This window comes from Mya arenaria, chromosome 11 (assembly GCF_026914265.1).
Source record: "Mya arenaria isolate MELC-2E11 chromosome 11, ASM2691426v1".
Taxonomy (NCBI): Eukaryota; Metazoa; Mollusca; class Bivalvia; order Myida; family Myidae; genus Mya; species Mya arenaria.
This window is the reverse complement of record NC_069132.1, coordinates 106472-117883: the sequence shown is the minus strand read 5'-3', so window position 1 is coordinate 117883 and position 11412 is coordinate 106472. Positions and strand designations below refer to the sequence as shown.

Here is an 11412-nt window from a genome sequence, read left to right as displayed (position 1 = left end):
GTCAGATCAGAGGTCAAGGTCACGTCAAAAAGTGGTTTGTTAACTTGTATGTACAGAAACTTGGAACTGTTTGACTTCTGATGTTATACTTGGCTTCGCTCTGGTATATAATGTATCTAGGTATTTCGTTGCCTATCTTTTACATATTCTATTAAAAAATATCCTAAACATTCAATGGTTATGTTCCATCATGTTGTGATCAAATGCCAGTTTGAACCTTTTGTTCTAGAACTTAAACAAAACATTTTGAAATAAGGTATTGAACAGAGAAAACTGAATCGATTTTGCTGTTCATTTATATTTCTAAAATTTTCCATTATGAACTGATCAGTATTTGAGAGATGAATGTTTTATTCATTTAACAAAAAAATGATGCGCGACTAATGAATGGAATGACAATGTTAGTTATATTAAATTCACCTATAATGAATGGAATATTCCCGTTAAATTTATCATTGTCTTTGTTCTTGGGACAATACACCCAATCAAATGTTTGTTCGTACATTGAAAACGCATGTATGTCCTAATACCCTGCTCGCGTCATAGGACTTGGTCAGATTCGTGTTCAAGTAGAAAGGGGACATTAACACAACTTGAAATTTCGCCCAGTTATTTATCTGCAGTGAGGCTTTTTATGTAATTTATTTTCAGGTCCTTCGGAATCACTGAATATGGATTAATAATTACTTTATATAAAATATGAAGCCATGATACGTGTAGTTTTGAACTCCGTATTGCTGCCTATAACAAATTCAATCAAACCCCAAATCTTGTCCCCGTACCTCTTGCTGGTTCCTGTGCTTGATCAGACGGATAATCTTTCAGAATGTATGTAAGTACAGCCTTTAACACATGAAGCTGTTACATATGAACATTGGGGCCGTGGACGTTTAGTTTTACGTTCCGGTAATCACACATGTGTTTCGTTATAAGACACATTTGGATTTATTTTTGCCGAATGTGGGCATATAGAAATCGCACCGTTCGCCAGTCTGTCCCGGGTTTCCGTGTCAGAGCTGTTACTTTGTCATGCAGGGAGTGAGTTTAAAATTACTCGGCACATGAGTTCATTACACAAAGACGACGTGTCGCGTGCAAGAATCACATCCCTACCTCAGAGGTCAAGGTTGCAATTTATCATTATGGAATGCTGCATATATGCATACAAAGTATAGTTGCTCGTGTCAGGGCTATAACTTTGTCATGCGCAGAGGGATTCTATAGTAAATTGGCAAATGTGTTCGTTAGTACATAAAGGCGATGTGTCGCTTGCAAGACCCACGATCTTACTTCAAAGTTCAAGGTCACAATTGGCGGTTAATCATTATGGAATGTAGTACATGAAGTCGACCCACTTTCCTCGGTAACTCCAAGGTCTTCAATCGTAAACGCGGCTGTCTAACTAGGACACACTCTGTTTTCCTCGCTAAAATCCGCCGAGTTGCCGCGGAGGAATTTAAAAAAAAAAGACGTACAGAAAGGCGATGTGTCGCGTGGAAGATCCGCCGTTCTACTTCAAGGTCACAAATACAATTTAATCATTACGGAATCATTCAGCAGTGTTGCATATATGCACATACATGTAGTATGATTGATCGTGTTACTTCGTCTTGCACAGGGTAATTTGAAATAACTTGGCACATGTGTTTAGTACATAAAGACAACGTGTCGAATGCAAGGCCATAGACACTAACGGCCGAACCACTAACTTCATCACTCGCCCAAACTTCCGTCCAGCCTGTAACAGGCAGTGACACGTAGTTGGGTAAGGACAGGGCCGCTGTCTACAACTTCCAATGTTATCACACTAAGTAATAAGTAGCATTTCTTCAAATATGCTTCGATAATAAAACCGATCCAGAAAGTGCATATCGAGGGGTGAAAGCGAAAAGGTTCTATCTGCTTCTTTATTTAATGTCACTTAGAACCTTTTCGCTTTCACCCCTCGATATGTAAACAGTTAGTTATTTCATTAGTAAACAGGTAAGTATTAATTTAGTATGTACAAATGTAGTTTACACATTAGAATACGGAAATTTTATGTTTTTGTTAGATCATTCGGCTGATTAATCAGCCCTCATTTCTTTCTAACTTTAATGCAATGATATTCATCCTTGCTGAATTGGCTTTTTATTTAATAAAAACATTCTCCAGAGTTATAACCCGTTGGAGAGCAAAATGGAATACACCACTTTGTTCCATCGTTTATTGTTATCTTCTAAAACTGGACAAATGGGGATGAATTTAAATCCGCCTTAAAAGCATTTTAGACAAACCTGTGTTATATGCGAATTTCTGAAATAAAACATGTTAAAAGAGGCTCTATTTACACATAATCGTATTTATTGACGCATCTAATTTTTAATAGTTAGTTATTGTTGAAGTTGATATGTTTAGTCTAGTTCCGTTCGAGGAATCCATGTAGTCGAATGGCGTCGATTTCAACCCAATTGTAGGAGGCGGCTATTTCTATGCGGATTCTGTCTGAGAAACAGTTTGTGTTCTGAAAGTAAGAATCATAAGTATAACGAATGGCATATATTTGAGTTTAAGAACACATTTTATAAGACAATAAATCGAAACCGACAGTATTTCAGTCATTGTTCATTTGAAAGGTTATTTATGACAGAGTTACTGTCCGTTTACTTAGTCATTATTCGTTTGAAAGCTTACTTAAAACTGAGTTACTGCCCGTCTACTTACTAATGGTGGGCTGAAAATTCTTGCATATTCGACATAACCTGTCGCAGTGCCACTCCATAATGTGACGTATCCTCCATTTTCGAAACATTTCACTGCAGTAACACGCCCTCCATACCACGTCTCATAGATGTCCACTCCCGTTATTTCAACTGCTAGAGCGAATGAGACCTGTATAAAGGATGACGCTTCCTGATTTTTACGCTATATGAAAATGTGTAAGAGAACTCGAAAGCTATATAGTAAATAAAACGTAAGGAAGAAACCCCCTTCCTGAGTGCATGGCTGGTATTCAGTTGCTTAAAATGCGATGATGACATTTTCAAATTATTGGGTGTATCATTTTCTCATTTCTCAATGCTCTCAATGACCATTGAAAAGTTAAGAGAATAACATCAGAAAAACGAATACAGCAGAAGAAGAATATGAAAACTAAAATGAAAACTACAGAGACAGACCCAGTCTTCAAAATATATCAATGACCTTATTTAGGCCTAACCACTTCCAACGAAGGACACACAGTGCCAAAAGACATCGCACATAGGTTACATAGGCTTCATAATATGGTAATCCTTTCATTTAGGGGTTTCCGCCAGAAAACAGGAATACACTTGGGGGTTACAGCCATTTAAATGTCAGTGGAAAAATATGCGTTAACTGTGGTTATCGCCTTTAAACGGTCAGTGAAACTAAGCGTACTAACCTTTAAACGTTTAGAGAAAACATGAGCTCACTGAAGTCACCGTCTTTGAACGTTCATTGAAAACTGGAGCTCACTGGGGTTACCGTCTTTAAACGTTCAGTGAAAACAGGAGCTCACTGAAGTCACCGTCTTTAAACGTTCAGTGAAAACAGGAGCTCACTGAAGTCACCGTCTTTAAACGTTCAGTGAAAACAGGAGCTAACTGGGGTTACCGTCTTTTATCATTCATTGAAAACTGGAGCTCACTGGGGTTACCGTCTTTAAACGTTCAGTAAAAACAGGAGCTCACTGGGGTTACTGTCTTTAAACGTTCATTGAAAACAGGAGCTCACTTGGTATACCGCCTTTAAACGATCAGTGAAAACAGGAGCTTAATGGGATTACCGTCTTTATACGTTCTTGAAAACAGGAGCTAACTGGGGTTGTTACCGTCTTTTATCATTCATTGAAAATAGGAGCTCACTGGGTTTACCGTCTTTAAACGTTCAGTGAAAACAGGAACTCACTGTGGTTACTGTCTTTAAATGTTCATTGAAAACAGGGGCTCACTGAAGTCACCGTCTTTAAACGTTCATTGAAAACTGGAGCTCACTGTGGTTACTGTCTTTAAACGTTCATTGAAAACAGGAGCTCACTGGGGTTACCGTCTTTAAACGTTCAGTGAAAACAGGAGCTCACTTGGGTGATTGTCTTCAAAAGTTCATTGAAAACAGGAGCTCACTGAAGTCACCGTCTTTAAACGCTCATTGAAAACAGGAGCTCATTGGGGTTACCGTCTTTAAACGTTCAGTGAAAACAGGAGCTCACTTGAGGCTACCGCCTTTAAACGATCAATGAAAACAGGAGCTCACTGGGGTTACTGTCTTTAAACGATCAATGAAAACAGGAGCTCACTGGGGTTACCGTCTTTAAACGTTCAGTAAAAACAGGAGCTCACTTGGGGCTACCGCCTTTAAACGATCAATGAAAACAGGAGCTCACTGGGGTAACCGTCTTTAAACGTTCAGTGAAAACAAAAACAGGAGCTCACTGTGGTTACTGTCTTTAAATGTTCATTGAAAACAGGGGCTCACTGAAGTCACCGTCTTTAAACGATCATTGAAAACTGGAGCTCACTGGGGTTACTGTCTTCAAACGTTCATTGAAAACAGGAGCTAACTGGGGTTACCGTCTTTAAACGTTCAGTGAAAACTGGAGCTCACTTGGGTGACTGTCTTCAAAAGTTCATTGAAAACAGGAGCTCACTGAAGTCACCGTCTTTAAACGCTCAGTAAAAAACAGGAGCTCACTGGGGTTACCGTCTTTAAACGTTCAGTGAAAACAGGAGCTCACTTGAGGCTACCGCCTTTAAACGATCAATGAAAACAGGAGCTCACTGGGGTTACTGTCTTTAAACGCTCATTGAAAACAGGAGCTCACTGGGGTTACCTTCTTTAAACGTTCAGTGAAAACAGGAGCTCACTGAAGTCATCGTCTTTAACGCTCAGTGAAAACAGGAGCTCACTGGGGTTACTGTCTTTAAACGATCAATGAAAACAGGAGCTCACTGGGGTTACCTTCTTTAAACGCTCATTGAAAACAGGAGCTCACTGAGGTTACCTTCTTTAAACGCTCATTGAAAACAGGAGCTCACTGAGGTTACCTTCTTTAAACGCTCATTGAAAACAGGAGCTCGCTGGGGTTACCGTCTTTAAACATTCAGTGAAAACAGGAGCTCACTTGAGGCTACCGCCTTTAAACGATCAATGAAAACAGGAGCTCACTGGGGTTACTGTCTTTAAACGATCAATGAAAACAGGAGCTCACTGGGGTTACCTTCTTTAAACGCTCATTGAAAACAGGAGCTCACTGAGGTTACCTTCTTTAAACGTTCAGTGAAAATAGGAGCTCACTGGGGTTACCGTCTTTAAACGTTCAGTGAAAACAGGAGCTCACTGTGGTTACTGTCTTTAAATGTTCATTGAAAACAGGGGCTCACTGAAGTCACCGTCTTTAAACGTTCATTGAAAACTGGAGCTCACTGGGGTTACTGTCTTTAAACGTTCACTGAAAACATGAGCTAACTGGGGTTACCGTCTTTAAACGTTCAGTGAAAACTGGAGCTCACTTGGGTGACTGTCTTCAAAAGTTCATTGAAAACAGGAGCTCACTGAAGTCACCGTCTTTAAACGCTCATTGAAAACAGGAGCTTACTGGGGTTACCGTCTTTAAACGTTCAGTGAAAACAGGAGCTCACTTGAGGCTACCGCCTTTAAACGATCAATGAAAACAGGAGCTCACTGGGGTTACCTTCTTTAAACGCTCATTGAAAACAGGAGCTCACTGGGGTTACCGTCTTTAAACGTTCAGTGAAAATAGGAGCTCACTGGGATTACCGTCTTTAAGCATTCAGTGAAAACAGGAGCTCACTGAAGTTACCGTCTGTAAACGTTCATTGAAAACTGGAGCTCACTGGGATTACTGACTTTAAACGATCAGTGAAAACTACGGGTTGTAACCTTCAAGTGGTCAGTTAAAACAGGGGTTTAATGGGGTTAAAGGAGTATTTAATCTCATATTTATTCCAACGTTTTCCAACATTACGACATATCCTTTAAATGTAATTCGAAAAAGGGCAAACACACACTATCAAACCTTTAGATGGGCTATTATAAATAATGCGAACAAAATGTATAAATTCATAGTAAAATAATTATACTTCTAAGAATTCCAATCTATTCGTTACTGATGGGCACCAGGCAAGCCCGCTATCTCCATACCCATTTGGAAATGCATCTGGTTCCCCACGCAATTGAATGGCACCCCACCTGAAAGGTATCAGGTTTACATAATTATTGAGGAGTGACATGCAATTGCTTGCTGTGCCTTGGTCTTCCTGCGAATGTCAGATCATAACAACAATAATATATCAATGGTATCACAAAAATTTCTTAAACGTGGTCTGAATATGAATACTGAGAAGAAAAACATCAAATAAATTGTATCGTACTTACGACGTTTGTGTGTATTCGGACGAAAAGTCGTAAACTTCATTCGCCCACTGAGTAACGTTTTCACCTTAAAATGAACAAACAGCATCTTTATAGGATACTATCAATTGGATTGTAATTATCTTGAAGCATTAGCACTAATATTTCATCAGGGTAGACTATAATCATAATCGTGCAATTCTTATTTAATGCAAAATGGTATAATTTAATATTAACTTTTCCAAGTTCCGATTCGTATGAAATTTTGCATTCTAAGTACGTTAGAATTGCATTTGAAGTACGTTTTAAATGCAGAATCTGAACGAACTCTCAGACAATAACCACGATTTTTTGCGTTACATGTGAATATAATATATATTATTAATTGTTCACATTCCCGCGAAAGGACGATAAACGACGATTGACCGGACGTAAGTCACATTATCTAATGCTCTGCATAAGTCTTATAAAAACGCATAAAAAATATCGCTCAAATACACGTTATACCTCGCTCGTCCTCAATCATCATTACTGAATACGTCTGATCTGACACGACAACGATATCCCTTTTTCCATGCATGCTCAAGTAACACGTTCTGGACGATTTATGGTACCCCGCTGTCCTGCAATTCCCTGCCCGATTCTGGTGAATACACACATCCACACATCGTATTCTAGACACGCCCTCCAAAACTGACGTTACCTTAGTAACCTTGGCCCCTTTAATTGTCTGTACTGTCTTACCTTCCAACACTATGGCTGCTTTCGTCGCGGCATATATAAATAAAAAACTATATATTGAAAATATTTTCATAATTGATAAAACATTGTCAGATTGATAGTGGAAATAATATGTACTCATAAATATGTTTAACTACTGTTCGTTTGGAAAGCTACATCAGAAACTCCATTTAAGCACTAAAACTATGAGAATCATAACAGATATGTTCTCATATACAATTTTGCTGAAGTGCGTATAGCTGCTGTTATTCGACTGTCTCGGTTTTAATTTTACCCGAAACACTCCGAATAAAGACTTTTTGTTTAGGCAACATCAAATTATGTTTAGTTTTTCAATTACCGGTATGTCTAACCAAAACACACTGTGACCGACGTTTATATTAAGGTTGGATAAGAAACGATAAAGTTATTAAGCTTGAAATTGATCAAATGTGGCCATAACCCAGAGTACTGAAGTGAAATCGGACTGTTGACCGAACATGGTCGAGCTATAATCCCAATTAACATTGCGGACAAGTTCTGCAAGGACTGGATAAGAAATACCTGAGCCAGAGAGCGGTCATGAAAGTATGTAACAACGGACGACGACCTTTGGGGTCTACACCGATCTACGATCGTAACCAGAAGACCTCGGTCATTGTCCAACAGATTTGTCTATCCCGAAGCTTGCCGGAGATGACCGAGTTATTTCGATCGCTCAACAACTTATATATGAGCAAAATAGAATGTTGGACCTTCAAAGAAAAGGACATCAATTACTCTTACTAAAACTGACCATAACGATAATTTTCCAAGTCATATTTTAAAGTTTATATTTAAGCCTATAATTTTGTAAATGGTTTCCATATTTTTCTTGGATTGTGCAAGAAAACGTTTTATTCATTCAAAGTTAAATTTGAAGTAAAGTTAATTTGAAAATTGAACCGTACTAGTCTAAGAAACTCAAAATCAAGTTTTCTCGGCCTTGACAGGAATGAATTATAAATGCTTTTATTTTAAAAGCTATCAATCAATTTCGTGTGTTGTGTGTTAATTAAATATTCCGTTTTGATCATTTGATTACAAAAACTTATTTTTAATAAATAACTTAGTATCCATTTTCCCATCTAGCTGTACCATTTAGTCAACTATTGATTGGAAATTTCGTATCGTGAACAAAAGCATTGCAAACAGTATGCTTGTTTATTGCGGTGAAATGCATTAAAGTAATCCAAAACACGAACACAATTCAGTTCAGGTACATGTCTATATGATAAACTTACATGGCATGGCGGCAGATACATGATCAAATGTGTGTGGGGGGGGGCGTGCGTGTGTGCGTGCGTGTGTGTGTGCGTGTACGTGCGTGCGTGCGTGCGTGTGTGTGAAGCGTTAAACAAACGAGCAAACACAACATGAATTTTACGAAGTCATACTTTAAACGATAATATTCCTTGTTTTTAAATTGAAGCTATTCAAACTTTATTTGCGATATGTACTTTGTTCAAAGGCATATAATAGATGTATACCATCACAAATATATCATAAATAAGGGTGTTACAGTATGGCTAGTTGGTTTACTTGAATTGCTTCTGAGAATACAACGGTCGTAGCCTAAATTAGCTTAATATAGTATTCTAGTTTATTTAATATGTGTTCATTTATTTTCTTATAAATAGCTACTTGTGAAATTAAGTACTATATTTTCTAATTCATTAATTCATAAGCAGTCATTTGCAGGCAGATAGATAGATAGATAGAAGAAGAGATTGAACATGGCATTACATAATACATATACATAGACATATTTATAAGTGTGATCGAATATGTACATACATGGAGCATAGTTGTATGACTTAATTACATGTGATTTATAAGACAATGATAATTTAATTCCAATGTCTATAAATAAATATATTTACATGTATGTACAAGTACTTATGATTAAACAATACATATATAGATTAAAGGAAAATAATTGCGATAGTTAATTCGTGTTGCCATTATTACTACATATGGCATAACTCAAGTGCAAATTATGATTTTGTAAATTTATAATTATTTTTAATGCCAATAGCCTTATGCCTAATTCAGCCGAAAGCGAAAATGATTAGACAGTGATATGGAAATAATAATATGATTTGTGATAAAAATAAAATAAAAATGATTATTATTATTTATTTATTTTTAATTTTTTTCACAAAGAAAATGTGCCAATTTCATGTTCTCTTTATATTGAGACGAAAGCGAAAGAAATTAAAATGTTTTGCTCACACATATATTATAATAATTTATGATAAATTATGTTGATGAGTAAGAATTCTGACAATCAGGCGCAAAGTTGACACAGTTGATTGCTGCGTGAATGTAATGTCCTAAATCTGTTTTAGGAACACAAACGGTTTAACAAGTAAATGCGAATATCTTGTAATGACCTTATACAGAGATACCCGTAATTCGTCGGTACTATTCACATATCCAACTACCTACTACTGTAATTCGTTGACATTTAGATACTCGACCATTTCCAGTTGGTAATTTGCGAATATCCAACTACCAAACAATTATTCCAAAATAAAACAGTGCTACTCACAAAGATACATATGTTTTTATGCAACTTTACTTTATTAATGGAGTAATGTAAAGACTATATGTAAACTTGTTGTTGTTTAAAATCATGAAAACTCGTTCGTTTCATGGCCGATTTGACTAGACTAGATTTGGTAAGGGGCCGATTTGTCTCGCTTCAAAATATATCAACATCCGGTTTGTCGGCGTGAGTGGTTTAGAGCTAACGCCAAGCCAGCAGCCAATAGCTAGCAGCCAATAAGTGTTTGCGTTGACTTACGGAAATAGATACGACGAAATAGAGAAAATTGCCAAATACATTAAGTCAGCAGCCAATAAGGAATTTAATCATAACCGTAATAAATTTTGCACTGAAAATTCTTGAAATGCACCAGATTGTAGAAGTAAAAGGAAACATAAAACACATGTATTGGTGAACGCTGAATAAGAATTGGACGTAATTCAGCTTAATGCAATAAATAAAATGATGAAAGAATATCGATTAAAGAAGACAACAAGTCTGGTTTGATATCAATAACATAGATCGCTGTATAGATGTATTTGTAACCACTAAACGAGGACTGGACATTCTGTATGATGCAATAAATGTAATATTAAATGAATATTAATGAAAAATTAAATAAACATACAATCATGATCAATCTCTGTTTTGACGTACAGGCCACCACAGCCTAACCAATTGAAACACCAATAAGTGTTTGCGTTGACTTACGGAAATAGATACGACGAAATAGAGAAAATTGCCAAATACATTAAGTCAGCAGCCAATAAGGAATTTAATCATAACCGTAATAAATTTTGCACTGAAAATTCTTGAAATGCACCAGATTGTAGAAGTAAAAGGAAACATAAAACACATGTATTGGTGAACGCTGAATAAGAATTGGACGTAATTCAGCTTAATGCAATAAATAAAATGATGAAAGAATATCGATTAAAGAAGACAACAAGTCTGGTTTGATATCAATAACATAGATCGCTGTATAGATGTATTTGTAACCACTAAACGAGGACTGGACATTCTGTATGATGCAATAAATGTAATATTAAATGAATATTAATGAAAAATTAAATAAACATACAATCATGATCAATCTCTGTTTTGACGTACAGGCCACCACAGCCTAACCAATTGAAACACCAATAAGTGTTTGCGTTGACTTACGGAAATAGATACGACGAAATAGAGAAAATTGCCAAATACATTAAGTCAGCAGCCAATAAGGAATTTAATCATAACCGTAATAAATTTTGCACTGAAAATTCTTGAAATGCACCAGATTGTAGAAGTAAAAGGAAACATAAAACACATGTATTGGTGAACGCTGAATAAGAATTGGACGTAATTCAGCTTAATGCAATAAATAAAATGATGAAAGAATATCGATTAAAGAAGACAACAAGTCTGGTTTGATATCAATAACATAGATCGCTGTATAGATGTATTTGTAACCACTAAACGAGGACTGGACATTCTGTATGATGCAATAAATGTAATATTAAATGAATATTAATGAAAAATTAAATAAACATACAATAACTTCCATCTTGGGGTGAGCTTGACCAAAATTGACCCCCAACGTCCAGGACCCCCTATTTGGGTAAAACAAGCACATGGACCTACTTTGGGTGGCTGTTACGACCAGAAGGAGGCGATGTGACGCCCCAAGACCGGGTACTGGCATGTAGGGGACATCCAGGGCTATCACCTAGCACCGCCCAATAACTTCC

General features: G+C 36.8%; 1 protein-coding gene across 1 annotated transcript; it reads right to left on the bottom strand.

The window, feature by feature from the left end:
• Window positions 1–2240: 2240 nt before the first annotated feature.
• Window positions 2241–7341, bottom strand: LOC128207290 (uncharacterized). The gene is made up of 5 exons (XM_052910131.1): window positions 6880–7341; window positions 6397–6460; window positions 6102–6210; window positions 2704–2871; window positions 2241–2503 (listed from the first exon to the last, which is right to left on the bottom strand). The coding sequence occupies exons 1-5, from the start codon at window positions 7232–7234 to the stop codon at window positions 2399–2401; spliced, it is 801 nt and encodes a 266-aa protein (XP_052766091.1). The 5' UTR covers window positions 7235–7341; the 3' UTR covers window positions 2241–2398.
• Window positions 7342–11412: the final 4071 nt, after the last annotated feature.